The 16369-nt window shown below is 43.2% G+C and overlaps 1 protein-coding gene across 1 annotated transcript; it reads right to left on the reverse strand.

Annotated features, from left to right (window-relative positions):
* Positions 1-3767: 3767 nt before the first annotated feature.
* On the reverse strand, positions 3768-9149 carry LOC136529883 (glyceraldehyde-3-phosphate dehydrogenase 1, cytosolic-like). The gene is made up of 11 exons (XM_066522931.1): positions 9020-9149; positions 8861-8884; positions 8661-8761; positions 8241-8356; positions 8055-8154; positions 7350-7496; positions 7194-7254; positions 6997-7094; positions 4643-4785; positions 4330-4413; positions 3768-4185 (listed from the first exon to the last, which is right to left on the reverse strand). The coding sequence occupies exons 1-11, from the start codon at positions 9021-9023 to the stop codon at positions 4050-4052; spliced, it is 1014 nt and encodes a 337-aa protein (XP_066379028.1). The 5' UTR covers positions 9024-9149; the 3' UTR covers positions 3768-4049.
* Positions 9150-16369: the final 7220 nt, after the last annotated feature.

Below are 16369 nucleotides of genomic sequence, written 5' to 3' on the forward strand. Positions count from 1 at the left end.
GCTTGAGGAGGACATATACATGGACCAACCAGAAGGGTTCATAGTGCCTGGCAAGGAAAAATATGTGTGCAAGTTGAAGAGATCCTTGTATGGTTTGAAACAGTCCCCTCATCAGTGGAACAAGAGGTTTGATTCATTTATGTTAGCACATAGTTTTAAAAGATCTAAGTATGATAGCTGTGTTTATATCAAGCATGTTAATGGATCAACTATATATTTGCTGTTATATGTTGATGATATGCTGATTACTGCCAAGAGTAAGATTGAAATCACTAAGTTAAAGAAGCTATTGAGTAGTGGTTTTGATATGAAAGATCTTGGTAGTGCTAAGAAAATTCTTGGTATGGAAATTAGTAGAGACAGAAAATCTGGTTTGCTATTTCTTAGTCAACAAAATTATATCAAAAAAGTTCTTCAGCGTTTCAACATGCAAAATGCTAAGGCTCTTAGTACCCCTATTGCACCTCACTTTAAGTTGTCAGTTGCTCAGTGTCCTAGTACAGATGCAGAGATTGAATATATGTCAAGGGTTCCTTATTCTAGTGCTGTTGGGTCTTTGATGTATGCCATGGTTTGCTCTCATCCAGATTTGTCATATGCTATGAGTCTTGTTAGTAGATATATGTCTAATCCTGGCAAAGAACATTGGAGGGCAGTTCAGTGGATTTTCAGGTACCTCAGAGGCACAGCAGATTCCTGTTTAAAGTTTGGAAGAACTGATAATGGTCTTATTGGCTATGTGGATTCTGATTATGCTGCTGATCTGGACAGGCGAAGATCACTTACAGGTTATGTGTTTACTGTTGGCAGTTATGCTGTGAGTTGGAGGGCTACTTTACAGTCAGTTGTTGCTTTGTCTACTACTGAAGCAGAATATATGGCTATTTGTGAAGCGTGCAAAGAATTAATTTGGCTGAAAGGTTTGTACGCTGAGCTTTGTGGAGTTGAATCTTGCATAAGTTTGCACTGTGACAGTCAAAGTGCAATTTACCTCACTAAAGATCAGATGTTCCATGAGAGAACTAAGCACATAGATATCAAGTATCATTTTGTGCGTGATGTGATTGAAGAAGGTAAGCTGAAGGTATGCAAGATTAGTACTCATGATAATCCTGCTGATATGATGACAAAGCCTGTTCCTGTTGCTAAGTTTGAGCTGTGCTCAAGCTTAGTTGGTTTAATTGGATAGTCCAAGAGACTATTGTTGGCATCAGTGGTTTTCTATCTTTGTTATATTCAGGATGAAGGGTTGATTTATGATACAAGATGAATTTGTGTCAAGGTGGAGTTTGTTGGAGTTGTTCCAAATTCACTCTAGGATATAGGCCGGGCTTCTGACGGAGCAAAGCGGAGGCCCGTCGCTGGAGGCTTGGGCCGGAGCGTAGCGGAGGAGGAACAGCGTGGAGGTTTTGATCATGCACAGCACCACCAAGAGCAACAGCGTGGAGGAGGACGCTGCGGCAGCAGTGGTTGAGGTTGCAGAGGAGACGAGCTCTTCTTCCACGGAGGACGACGACGCGGAGGCGTATGTTGGTGCGGTGGCGCAGGACGCGGAGGCCGTAGCCGATGTGGAGGATTCTGACGGCGTCGGCGATGACGACGGTCCGACGGTGATGAGTTGGACGGAATATGTGGTGGCCTACAAGAGGCTATCCGAGTCCGAGATCAACTACATCCTGTCTCGGCCATGGAAGCCCTTCGAGTCCACGGGTGTGTACAAGGACATGGTCGCCGACAGCTCCACCACCAAGGAGGAGCTCGAGCGCGAGGGCGCGGGGGTGTTGGAGTTGTTCCAAATTCACTCCAGGATATAGGCGGGGCTTCTGACGGAGCGAAGCGGAGGCCCGTCGCGGGAGGCTTGGGCGGGAGCGTAGCGGAGTCTGAAGCCGGCCCATCAGGTCTCGCCCCTGTGCTCGGGGGGTGCGGGGGGCGGAGCCCCCGCGGTACGGTACGGTATATACACCCTTGCTAGGGTTTCGTGGAGACTTGATTCCTTTGTAAGCCGCCATAGGCGTGTAACCCAAAACTCTTGACATAGTGAGATTGTTGCTGGCTGGTGCCCGTGGTTTTTCCCCTTCACATCGGAGGGGTTTTCCACGTTAAATCGTGTGTCTTCTCTGTGGCTTGATTCTTTACTTCATATTCCTATACGTCGTTCATAACATGGATCACGAGTACGCCCAGGACGCCTTATCCGAGGTGCAGGGAAGTGAGCGCAGGGAGTACGCGGACAAGGGGTTCGTCGCGGTGGACGACGACATGATCGCCGAGAGGCTCGAACTGGAGCAGCATTTCAAGGAAACGTGGTCGGCGATGTTCGCTGAGCTCGGTCTGGATGATACTATGTGAGTTGAGTCACCAAGATGATAACTTCCTCAACAACAAGGAAGAGAAGGCAGATGTGGAGGTTTCTATGTAATCTACCCAGCTGGGGTGATTACAGTCTATCTATCTTTCTACCTTATTAGCAACTAGGAGTATGACTCAATGAGCAGTACATGTCGCATCCCAGACATGCTTTTGTTGATGGAAATGATGTTTTCAAGGTCTCGAGTTCGCCGAGCGTGAAAGTTTGATAAATTTTAGTATCACATCAATCTATGGTGTTATTTGTGCACAATCCTCTGATTACAACAATTCGCTGTTCAATTCTTCAATGGAAGATCTACTAAGCTTACACGAATTGGCTTTTGTGAAGCAATATGCGGGGATGTTAGTTATTTTTAGTATGAGCTGCTTTCCCCCTCGAAGAAAGAATACAATTCTAGCTTAGAGTGTTTAGCCAAACCATCTTTACTTTGATGATTTTTTGAAACTACTAACTAATAATATTCATGATATCAAATAAGTATCATTACATTTATTAAGCTATAAATTTCCTTTGAATATCTATTTGGAATCATAGTTGTTGATACTATTTTTTTTGTAAACTTAGTTAAATTTAAATAGTTTAACTTAGAACAGATCTAGAATCCCCATTCTCTTTTTGACCGAGGTAGTACTATTTTCATAAAGTAAAGTTGTAAATTTGTGTTACTGTAGGTCAGTTGCTAAAACAAACCCCAACCAAAAGCCAGTGTTTATGCATAGTTAGGACCAAATAGTTGAGCTTTTGTGATGTTTACTTTACTAGACAATAGAGTTTCTGTTCTTTCCCTCTACAGTATTTTTTTTTCTTTCAAATGGGTTACAGTTTTCTTTACCGACCAAAAGTTGCAAATATAATTGTTTTTTTGCTTTAAAGTTGATGAAGTTTGTAAAGGCTTGGGACCGCAGGGTCATGCATGATGTAAGAATGATGATGGCCTAGCCTTCCTTCAGTCTGATTAAAATTGGTGCTTTATCAATGTCATATTATCGTCTTATATTAGTAGTGTAGCACTGCCACTCGGCGATCGCGGCCCACAGCACTTTTCTTATACCTGTGTAATCAACGAGTTTGCTGAGTGCCTGAATCTGCAGCAAAATGAGCACCACTGGTCCACTGCAATCAGCCGGTCACAGGCTGGGCATGGGATCAGAATTCAGAACTACAATACAGACACAACAATCAAAGCAGAAAATTGTCAAGGAATCTCATTCTTCCAAGTTCCAACCACCAGCATAAGACCATAGTGTGCCCGGCTTCGTTGGCCACCATTTCACACCTCGCTTACCACACAAAAGGAACCACCAAAAGTACAAAAAAAAAAGACCAATTGATAACATAATTGAGAATACACTGCAAATAACATTGAACACACAAAGGATTTAAGAACACAGAAACATGACGAATCAAAAACTATTATTCCCAAAGACCAGCTCATCTATGCAACCAAACCAGCTAAGCATAGCACAAAATTGCAACCCCACAAGCAAAAACTAAACTCAGGTCCCATATTAGCGAATTAGTTACAGGATGCTAGCAGAAATGGAAACACAAAACATGTCCGAACTCAGCATGAACCGGGCGCCCAGAGGGCACCATTCACATTTATTCTCAGCATAGACAAGCAGCAGGATGGACAGCGACCAAGGCCATTGGGATGCGATGGAAAGCAGAAAAATCTCTACTGGGTCTTGAACATGTGGCGGATCAGGTCGACGACACGGTTGCTGTAGCCCCACTCGTTGTCGTACCACGAGACAAGCTTGATGAAGTTATCGTTCAGGGCGATACCAGCCTTGGCATCGAAGATGCTCGACCTAAGTGGAAGCAGCAAAATGACAAATGAATAAGGAGATTACACAAACGACAGATGAATCAGAGAACACCATCAGAATTCGACATAACAGTGTGCCTAATAATCAGTTATGTTGGCTCCTAAATGATAAGAAGCAAAGGCATACCTGCTGTCACCAACAAAGTCGGTGGAAACCAAATCCTCCTCCACATAGCCAATGATACCCTTGAGTGGGCCCTCAGAAGCAGCCCTGTAAAGCAATAGCAATTAAGTAAATGTTGTTATCAATCCTTACCAAAATAGATGGATAGACTACTATAAGATCAAGAAAGATGCAGGAAACATAAAAAGTGAACATCAAATGTGATAGTAGAGATAAATCCAACAAGGAGTGTTATTACATTCATAGGCATTGGTTTAAAAATAACAATACACGCACATTGACTGAATATTAAAATATAAATGGACTTATCACTTACTTAATAGCTTTCTTGATATCCTCATAGGGGGCACCCTTCTCGATTCTGACAGTGAGGTCAACAACTGACACATCCACGGTGGGAACCCGGAAGGACATACCAGTGAGCTTGCCATTCAAATCAGGAAGAACCTTACCGACAGCCTGCAATTCATCAATATTGAAAGTCAATATACAGCATTCCATCTATAATCATCAGAATAGAATGGATATCGACTTTACACGAAAAAGAAAAATGAGGTGAACAACGACCCAAACTAAAGAGGAAGTATAGGTTCAGTTAGAACTAGGATGGCAATCAACCAGGCCTTTTAATGCTTAATGCTCATTTAGCTATGTCTATGCTCATATGGCTATGAAAATTAGCTATATAATAACTCATGTAGCAACAAGAACCTACATGAAATGCACATACATTGGCATTAAAAATTTATTCATGAAGCTACATGAAACCAAAACACAGCGGAACAATAATTTAGTACAATCAGCTGGCCAAGTCGGTCTGAATAAATGACCAACACTTACAAACAACAACAACAACAACAACAACAAAGCCTTTAAGTCCCAAACAAGTTGGGGTAGGCTAGACTTGAAACCCATCAGAAGCAATCAAGGTTCAGGCACGTGAATAGCTGTCTTCCAAGCACTCCTATCTAAGGCTAAGTCTTTGGGTATATTCCATCCTTTCAAGTCTCCTTTTATTGCCTCTACCCAAGTCAACTTCGGTCTTCCTCTGCCTCTCTTCACGTTACTGTCCTGGCTTAGGATTCCGCTACGCACCGGTGCATCTGGAGGTCTCCGTTGCACATGTCCAAACCATCTCAACCGGTGTTGGACAAGCTTTTCTTCAATTGGCGCTACCCCTAATCTCTCACGTATATCATCATTCCGAACTCGATCCTTTCTTGTATGACCGCAAATCCAACGCAACATACGCATTTCCGCGACACTTAGCTGTTGAACATGTCGTCTTTTCGTAGGCCAACATTCTGCACCATACAACATAGCAGGTCTAATCGCCGTCCTATAAAACTTGCCTTTTAGCTTCTGTGGTACCCTTTTGTCGCATAGGACACCAGACGCTTGCCGCCACTTCATCCACCCTGCTTTGATTCTATGGCTAACATCTTCATCAATATCCCCGTCCCTCTGTAGCATTGATCCTAAATATCGAAAGGTATCCTTCCTAGGCACTACTTGACCTTCCAAACTAACATCTTCCTCCTCCCGAGTAGTAGTGCCGAAATCACATCTCATATACTCAGTTTTAGTTCTACTGAGTCTAAAACCTTTGGACTCCAAAGTCTCCCGCCATAACTCCAGTTTCTGGTTCACTCTTGTCCGGCTTTCATCAACTAGCACTACATCGTCCGCGAAAAGCATACACCAAGGGATGTCCCCTTGTATGTCCCTTGTGACCTCATCCATCACTAAAGCAAATAAATAAGGGCTCAAAGCTGACCCTTGATGTAGTCCTATCCTAATCGGGAAGTCATCCGTGTCTCCATCACTTGTTCGAACTCTAGTCACAACATTGTTGTACATGTCCTTAATGAGCCCGACGTACTTCGTTGGGACTTTATGTTTGTCCAAAGCCCACCACATAACATTCCTTAGTATTTTATCATAAGCCTTCTCCAAGTCAATAAAAACCATGTGTAGGTCCTTCTTCTTCTCCCTATACCGCTCCATAACTTGTCTTACTAAGAAAATGGCTTCCATGGTTGACCTTCCGGACATGAAACCAAATTGGTTCATAGAGACCCGCGTTATTGCTCTCAAGCAATGCTCGATAACTCTTTCCCATAGCTTCATAGTATGGCTCATCAACTTAATTCCCCGGTAATTCATACAACTTTGAATATCCCCTTTATTCTTGTAGATCGGTACCAATATACTTCTCCTCCACTCATCAGGCATCTTGTTCGATCGAAAAATATGGTTGAACAGCTTGGTTAGCCATACTATAGCTATGTCCCCGAGACATCTCCACACCTCGATTGGGATACCATCCGGTCCCATCGCCTTACCTCCTTTTATCCTTTTCAACGCCTCTCTGACCTCAGATTCTTGGATTCTCCGCACAAAGCGCCTATTGATGTCATCAAAAGAGTCATCCAACTGAAATGTTGTGTCCATATTCTCACCATTGAACAATTTGTCAAAATACTCTTGCCATCGATGTCGGATCTCATCCTCCTTCACCAAGAGGTGCTCCCTTTCATCCTTAATGCACTTAACTTGGTTGAAGTCCCGTGTCTTTCTCTCACGAACCCTAAATGACCAACACTTACAAAAAGAACAAATATTAGCTCACTCCGTCCAACATTGTGAATTACTGAATTTATTATATACCTTGGCAGCACCAGTGCTGCTGGGGATGATGTTAAAGCTAGCAGCCCTGCCACCTCTCCAGTCCTTGGCTGAGGGTCCATCAACAGTCTTCTGGGTGGCTGACAGATAAGTACTACACTGTCATTATACAGCCAACTAAATGTATCTTGTCAATAATCCTAGGAGGGGAGATAGCTCGACAGCCAAAGAAAACTTACCAGTGATGGAATGAACAGTTGTCATCAGACCCTCGATGATACCAAAGTTGTCATGGATGACCTAATTAATGACATTAGACACCATTAGTAAATCAAACTACATCAGAAGAGCAGACAACTAAAAAGAACACCCAAATAAGAGGGGGGGAAACACACCTTGGCAAGGGGAGCAAGGCAGTTTGTTGTGCAGCTAGCATTGGAAACAATGTTAATATCCGAGGTGTACCTGTCCTCATTGACACCAACAACGAACATGGGTGCATCTTTGCTTGGGGCAGAGATAACAACCTTCTTGGCACCACCCTATATAATAATTCAAAAAAAGGAAAATACAGCTATCAGAAACATCCAAATTAACAGGGGAATTTACAAGGCTCAAGGTGATCTGACAAGTAAGGCAGCATAGTATAGAAAGTACATGGGTGTATTAGATCCTAGTCACGACACTAAATCATCCTGTCTGATAATTTCTAGATCTCTATAAACACTCCAGTAACTCTTCTTATAACAACAAAACTAACATTAGACAACCACTATGCAATACCAAAACCTCAGGAAGTTACAGCTTACAGAAGCATACGACCAATTGAATACTAAAGAAGGTAGTGTAGTAGTACTAGTATTAGCAGCTCTGCCTGGCTGCAGGTTGCGAGTATGCAAGCAGTACTAATAAGAAAGTTTTCTAGTGAAAATTAGGACACGATTTGCTAAGCCCAAATACTAGGTAGCCATCACTCAATTTGTCCACCGCATGTAAATGATCACACAAATGTATATAGTCAGGAATTGGGAATAAAATGGTATGCAAACAACCTGCAAACATTCTGAAACAGCCATAGGATCATGAAGCAGCAATTATACCTTCAAGTGAGCCGCAGCCTTGTCCTTGTCAGTGAAGACACCAGTGGACTCAACAACATAGTCAGCACCAGCCTCACCCCACGGGATCTCCTCAGGGTTCCTGTAGAATCGCCGCAGTTCAAACATTAGCTCACAGCTTCAACACAAACTCAACCCATCCATGAAAGAAGCAGGAGAGGGGAGTACCTGATGCCAAAGACGGTGACCGGCTTCTCACCGAAGAGGAGGGTCTTGGAGTCCTTGAGTGTGATGTCACTGTGCTTCCAGTGGCCGTGCACTGTGTCATACTTGAACATGTAGGTCTACGCAAGATGGGGAGCACATAAACCATGAGCGCAGCACACAGATTTTCAAAATTCAGAAACTGAAGTAAGCACCAAATCTACAACACCTCAGGCTGATACTGTAATAGAGCAACAGAACCAATAGAACCCCCAGATCTACGGAGAGAACCAGTAAAGAATTGAAGTCAAACGACTCCGAACGCCACGATTAACTGAACCGAGCATGCTTGCTGACGGATCGGTGCTAAACCCACCCTAAAACCTTGTAAACCACCAGATCTACTCGAGGCACGGAACAAACGCAACAGATCGAGGCGCATACCATGTAGTCCGTGGTGATGAAGGGGTCGTTGACGGCGACCAGCTCGACATCCTCGCTCTGGAGCGCGACCCTGGCCACGAGCCTGCCGATCCTTCCGAAACCTGAGCGTAATCACACACGCAGACGCAGGGACAACCAGTCAGATGACTCCAAACCCAACAAACCGAGAAGGAAGAACTAGATTGGGGGTACAAACCCACCGTTGATTCCGATCTTGATCTTGCCTGCATCAGAAATCCATCCAGAAAAAAAATCAAAAAAAAGTCAGCAAAACCCCATTGGTCAGATCTGAGCACGGAGCAGGAGGGAGCAGCAGCAAGCCAGCAACTAGATGGAGAAACCCGGGAGCGAGGAAGTACCCATGGCGAGTTGAGGAGCGAGGACGAGATGCTCGAGACGAAGGAAGCGGATATGGGGTGAGTGGACGGACGGTGGAGAGGGTTTTAGCCCTTGTGTGCTTTTAAAGCCGATACACGAGAGAGAGGGAAAAAAAAAGGCAGATTTATCTATTGCTATAATTATAAATAAATAAATAAATAAAGGAGAGAAAGCGAAATGCAACTAGAGAAAGTGATTTGAGGAAAAATAAACTACGGGATCAAATACTTCCAGGATGAGGTGCGGGGGTGACCTGTCCGTCTGCCTTTTCCAGGAGGCGCAGCAGTCCAGGTGAGGAGTCGTCGATGACGTGTAGGCCCATTCAATGGTATGGCCCACGTATCATTGAAAGCGACGGCCGCTCCAGTGGGTGCCTTTGGCTGCTTGCTGTTGTCCACCCGTGGTTTGTGACCAAGAAGAAGAAAGGCATATTCCCACTTCCTTTCTCGGGGAACAATAATGCCGGTAAAGAATTCCGACTGAGGGCAGGTTTGATTGGAGTTTTGCCGTAGGAATTTCAAACGAACAAGATTTCTCTATTTTACTTATGTCACCATGTGTTTGGATTGCACAAATTGAGCGTCCCTTTCCTTTACAAAGGCTTCGTTTCCTACGCAAAATGAAGGAAAGGAAACATTTCCTGCGCGTGAAGGATGGCCTGATCACCGGCTAATAGCGATCTAGAGCCTCGTTAACAGTACCTACCTGAGCTGCCAGAGCCACCTTTCATGACTCCACTGACGAGGCATTAAAAAATATAAGAAATGAGTGGATCACAGCAGACCATCGGCCTGTTCGCTGGTTGGTTTTTGGGCTGGTTTGGACTGGCTGGTGCTGGTTTATTGTGAGAGGAAAACACTGTTGGCTGGCTGGTTTGGGCTGGCTGAAACCAACAAGCGAACAGGTAATATCTGTACATTTAATAACTAGCATGTGGAACCACTGTGCATTAGTATAAGCACTTAGATTTATTTCTAACTCCCTCAAATTCCTGAGATATTTTAATTCCTTTGTTCCAAACACAACTCCAATGAAATTCCTGAGTTTTTCCAATCCTCTGTTTTACCCATTCATTTAATTCCTGTATTTTCTTGTTCCTGCATTTTTTTCCCATTTCTATATTTTGTATTCATCAGTTCCAAACAGACCTGAGTTTATTTAGGGCCTGTCTCTGTCTGGCACACGTTTTTTTTATCAAATATTTATTTTTAAAATAGCTTTGTGGGTAAAGCTATTTTTCTTTTCATGTCAGGAAGAAATGAGTTGGGATGAAAAGTTTTTTTTAAACATTTATTTTTAAAATAGCTTTTAGATAAAGCTGTTTTTCTTCGGCTCTTAGAAAGATATAAATTGAGACGAAACTGACAAAAGTAGCTCGTCCTAGCTTCACCGGCCACTTTGTGGGCCCCACGCTGTGTAAAGACGAGCTCTGCCCAGTGACGCAGGCGCTGCTACGCGTGAGAAACGGGCGCCGTTCGAGTGCTTGACGACCGCTGCCGGGGCCAGCGAGCGCGCTCAGCTACCGAGAGGACCGCTGGGACACGCGTGGTTGCCGGGCCGGGACATAGCCGCTCGAGCTCGCAGCCATGGCCGGAAGGGCAGGCACGGCCACCGGGGCGCCGGCGCCGCCGCCGACGCACGGGCAGCCGTGGCCGGCGAGGTGCACGCGAGCACGGTCGCCGGGGGTGCGCGCGGCCGGCGCGCGCGAGCACGGCCGCTGGTGGCGCGGCCGGTCACAACTCGCAAGTCGGATCTGAGGGGATTGGATGGCTCGGCCTTGGCGACTCGGTGCCTGCAGCCTTCCAGCCTCCGTCGCTTGCCATGGCAGGTGTGGAAGAGGCCGCGACCGTCGTGGGTGCGGCTGCCGCTGGCGATGTAGGCATGTAGCGGCGCGGCGACCTCTCACGATCAGGAAGACAGGAAAGAGACCATGTGAGGAGACGACGAAAAATAGAGGAAGGAGGAAAAAAATAGAAAAAAGAAAAGCAAAGGGCAATACAGTCATTTTATTGTTTTGGTCTACAATGTATAGCTATTTTGCCGTTCACCAAATAAGCTGCTGATGCTGTTTTCCAAAAAAAAAAATCAGCTTTAGTAGTGAAGTTGAGCTATACGAAATGGGCCTTATATTCAAAAAGAAAAGGAAAAGAAATCCAACCGGGAAAAACAAATGTCAGTATTTGAAAAACATGGGACAAAAATTACTGTCATCGTGTCGCGGTATAAGAATGTTTGACAAAAGTCTTCGGCCATGTTCACTTGTCTTATGAGCCGTGCTATTTTAGCGAACCAACAATATTTTTCTCTCACAACAAATCAGTGAACAATATTTTTGACCATAGATTTTCAGCAAAGCGAACAGGGCCACCTAGCCAAAACCGGTCCAAATTTAATTACCATATTAAATAGTCTGGATCAGGTGTTAATCATTGTGTACATATATTGAATTAATTAGCTATGTCAACAAAATAACTTTTAAACTATTATCGGGACCAAATTAATTAGCATATATGTTCCATAAAATCGAGTAGATGTGCCATCAGCGTGGCCGCTTCAGTATGCTTGTGCTGCAATACTTGCGGCATACGGGTGTCCTAAACTTTAGCGCGGTTTACATAGGATGTTTGATATTAATTTAGAGTATTAAAAATAGACTATCTATAAAACTAATTGCATAGACGAAGACTAATTTGTGAGACGAATCTATTAAACCTAATTAGTCTATGATTTGATAATGTGGTGCTACAGTAAATATATGCTAATGATAAATTAATTAGGTTTAATAGATTCGTCTCATAAATTAGTCTCCATCTGTGCAATTAGTTTTATAATTAACTCATATTTAGTCCTCTTAGTTACCATCCGAATGTTCGATGTGACAAAGACTAAATTTTAGTCCCTAGATCAGCGTGGCTTTATTTGGCTCTGGCTTTTTCTACGATGCACCAAGGAAATAGAGACGATGAAGTGGAATGACAAAAAAAAAAAGTAATTTTATAGGTTTCAAATTTATTTTGAGAAAATAGATAAAATGGCTCGTTGCTATAAAGTAGGATACAATACACAGAGAAGCTAAAGTTAGATGTAGTTCTAACCAAACAAAGCATAATGTAGGATACAATCAGTTAGATGTAGTTCTAACCAAACAAAGCCTGAAATGTGTCAATGTGTACCTTCGTAATTAGGGGAACGAGGACCAAATTAAGATTGCAGGAATGCAGAATATTTGCAGTGGTAAGGAACAGAAGAGGGTAGCTTACTAGCGGATTTGTGTGCCCACAATGAAATGTCGGCTCCTGCAAGCAGCACAAAGGTAGCAAGAGTTTCAAAAATAGGCTCGTGATAGCCATTTTGCACGAGTCAGACCGAGACCAATTAGACAACTAGACAACCAAACAATTCAATCTTGAATAACCCTGTTCGCTTGACTTACAAACCGTACTTTTTCAATTAACAAATAATATTTTTTTCTCACAACAAAGCAGCCAACAATCCTTTCAGCCATGGCTTATGAGTCAAGCGAACAGAGCGACCCGTTAGACATATAGCATTATTACTACAGGTTCTCTCACAATAAATTAGTCAACAGTACTTTCAGTCAACGGTAACATGGAGTGTAAGCTACATTTATTACTGCAGGTTCTCTTACACGTAGCCCTGCTAATGGGTCAGATTCCAGCCCATTTTCAACCCGTTCCAAATCTAATTAATTATTTTCTAACCCCATCCCAACCCATTCCAAATCAACTTATACCCAACCCGCCCCAAGCCACTCTGTCTTGGTTTGCCATGGATTCTGCTGCCGTGGGTTGCCATGGATTCTTCTACCACTGCTGCTTCGCTTCTCCTGTGTTGATGACTTGATGTTCGCTTCTTCATCTCGGCTCCATCGATTTCATCGATACAGGCATACCAACCAAGGAGCAGCGCCGCCATGACGAGCTCGCTAGCAGCCGAGGAGTACCTTCCTTATCTACGCCCCGTGCAGCACTAGTGCATGCGGCACCCCATGAGCATAGCCAGGCGCAGGGCTCCACCCATGGCCGCCGATGCACACTGACTACTCCGGCGGACCACTAGTGCATGCGGAGATCAATTTGACGGTGCTGCACTGCTGCAGGACCATGAGCATAGCCATGCGGTGCTGCTGTGTCCATGCACACTGACTACTCCGGCGCCGCGAGGCCCTCGGCGGCAAGGTCCAGTGCGGCCAGCGCGGAGACGGCGCCGGCGATTACAACGACGCGGCCGCAGCTTTCCGTCCCAAGGACCATGTTAGTTAACTGAGCTGAGCGGCAATGACATGACACGATGCAGCCCCGCTAGGCGAATTCCGCCACTGTTGTAGGAGCACGCACCACAATAGCGTCGACGACGGGACAGCTCTTCGTTTCTCTTCCTACAAGAGCTTGGAGTGACGCGAGGAGCATTACTGCTATAACCCATGCCAACCCGCCCCAACCCGTTTCTCCTGTATACCCAACCCACCTCGACCCATGGTCAGCTATGCTTTCTCAGGTCGGTCTGCGTGACACTGAGGATGACATTGAGTGAGTCGAGTGACCAAGATGACAACTAACTCAACAAGCCAACAACGAGGAAGAGAAGGCAGAAGTGGAGGTTTCTATGTAATCTACCCAGCTGGGGTGATTACAGTCTATCTATCTTTATTTGTGTCTCTTTCTATCTTATTAGCAACTAGGAGTATGACTCAACGAGCAGTGCATGTTGCAGACCAGACATCCTTTTGTTGATTCATATGATGTTTGCAAGGTCTCAGGCTCACCGCTCACCGATCACGAACGTTTGATAGATTATCAGTCTGTTAGCTTATTGGTTTCAGCCAGACAACAATGTTTTCCTTTCACAACAAATCAGCACTAGTCGGGCTTATCAGTCTAGAAACCAACCAGCAAACAGGCTGTATATCAATCTATGGTGGTTATTTGTGTACGATCCTCTATTTATCTTTGAACGAACGGAAGTCCTCTATTTAGGACAATGCACTGTTCAGTTCTTCAATGAAAGATCTAGTAAGCTTACACAAATTGGCTTTTGTTCAGACGTCCTGCTAGAGAAACAGAGACAAGTTCCTGTTCTGGTACTCTGTAGTGCAGCCAATTTGTGGGGTTTCATGTCAGTTATTTTTATTACGAACTATTCCCTGGGTTCTGTAAAGAGTACAATTTGTAGCTAGAGTGTTTAGCCAAACCATCTTTATTTTGATGATTTTTAAATTACTAATTAATAATATTCATGATATCAAATAGGTATCATTGAATTTATTACGCAATATATTTTCTTTGTATATCTATTTGAAATCATAGTTTGCCAGATCTAGAATCACATTCTTTTTTTGCCTGAGGTAGAGTACCATTTTCATAAAGTGAGGTTGTAAATTTGCGTTAATATATGTCCAAATAGTTGCTAAGTAAAACAAACCTCCAACACAAAAGTCAGTGTTTATGTATAGTTATAGGGCCAAATAGTTCAGGTTTTGTGATGTTTACTTTATTAGAAAATAGAGTTGCTGTTGATTCCCTCTCTATATTTTTTTTCCCAAATGGGCTACAGTTTTCTTTACCGATCAAAAGTTGAAGTATAATTGTTTAGTTATAGTTTTTTTTTTACTTTCAGTTGATGAAGTTTCTGAAGGCCTAGGAGTGCAGGGTCATATTGCATGATGTAAGAATGATGATGGCCAAGCCTTCGTCTGATTAATTTTGGTGCTTTATTTATCATTGTTATATATTATCGTCTTATTATAGACTGTCTAATTATCTGGCTTGTCCCATTACAATTGTGCACACTTCCATGTTATCAAGGAAACAGAACATGACGATGCTGGCAGTCAGAACGACTTTCTTGATCAAAGTTATCAAAATGATTGCAATGGGAATTTTTTTGTTATTTCATAGTTTTTTTTCCTATCATTAGAAGAACAAGAAACAATCAATCTTTTTTTCTAATGCGTCCTTCTGAAAGGTTGATTACTTTAGCTATGATATCTTTCCTGCAACTATTGTTGTGAACCATCATAGTTTTTCAGTCATAAGTTCATGATTTTTCTAATGCATCCTTCTGAAAGGTTGCTTATCACAGTCCCTGCAGTTCTTTGCTTCTGCGGAGCAGTGGTGCCTGGGGCATCCTAGCTGCTTGCCACTTGTCTTGCCAGGTGATTGCTCTGTTAGTCTTAGTCTGTTGAAGAGAAGATGTCCCTGTGTTTGGAGTGACTAGTGATTCTAAAGATGTTTTGCTTTCCAAGCTACTAAGCACGGATGAACCCTTGTATCATATTATTTAGGTCTTGCTGAGATTTAATTTGCAACCAATTCTGCTATTGAGAGAGAGTTCTGTACGTTTTCCATATATTTGCTGACATCTATGAAGAAAACTGGGTTTTCATACTGTATCGAAAAATTACCATGGCATATGTGAAATTGAGTTTTAGTAGTACTTCATACATGAACATATGTACTATGAATGAGAGTTAATTTTTCCACAATCTTTAGTTACCTTCAGAGCTACGGCTATCATAAAAGAAACAGGATTTTCAGAAGAGGGCACATCAATAGAAATTACAAATTGGTGCCTTAAAAGAAGGAGAAGCAACACTAGAAGCAAGAGCTTCTGCCGCTTGATGTATTGGAAAAAGAGAAGGGGGAGGAATACATCAATTGCATTCAAACTCCCAGTGTTTAGTTACAGTACCATTAATCGACATCCGTTAGCCAAAGGAGCACACTCACTCACTCCGAATAGTATAGTAGTGTAGCAGTGCTATGTTTAAAATTTCAACTAAGGTTCTGAAAATAAAACAATTGCATTTAGATGACAGCAGCAGGAGTACGCGGACAAGGGATTCCTCCCGGTGGACGACGATTATATTGCCGTGAGGCTCGAATTGGAGGAATATTTCAACCAGACTTTTTTCATGAAGCTCTCTGAGCTTAATCTTGATGACTCCGTCTTCGGTGATGAGTGACCAAGATGACGACTTCCTCAACAAGGAAGGAAAGGGAGATTAATTTGCAAGATGAACCCTTGTATGACATATTAGATCTTTCTGAGAGTTAATTTGCAACCAATTCCGCCATTAAGATTTAAGCTTTGTACGTTTTCCCTATATTTTCTGATATCTATCTATGAAGAAAACTGGTTTTCATGCATCTGTGAGTCAATTTTCCATAGTTAATCAACAGAAATTACAAATTGATGTCTTCAAAACAGAGAAGGGGACTGCAACACTAGAAGCAAGAGCCTCTGTCAGGGAATTTGGCATTGATGTCTTAAAAAAGAGGAGGGACAAGAAATCCGTAGTACATCAATTG

The sequence above is a fragment of the Miscanthus floridulus genome, chromosome 19, assembly GCF_019320115.1.
Source record: "Miscanthus floridulus cultivar M001 chromosome 19, ASM1932011v1, whole genome shotgun sequence".
Lineage (NCBI taxonomy): Eukaryota > Viridiplantae > Streptophyta > Magnoliopsida > Poales > Poaceae > Miscanthus > Miscanthus floridulus.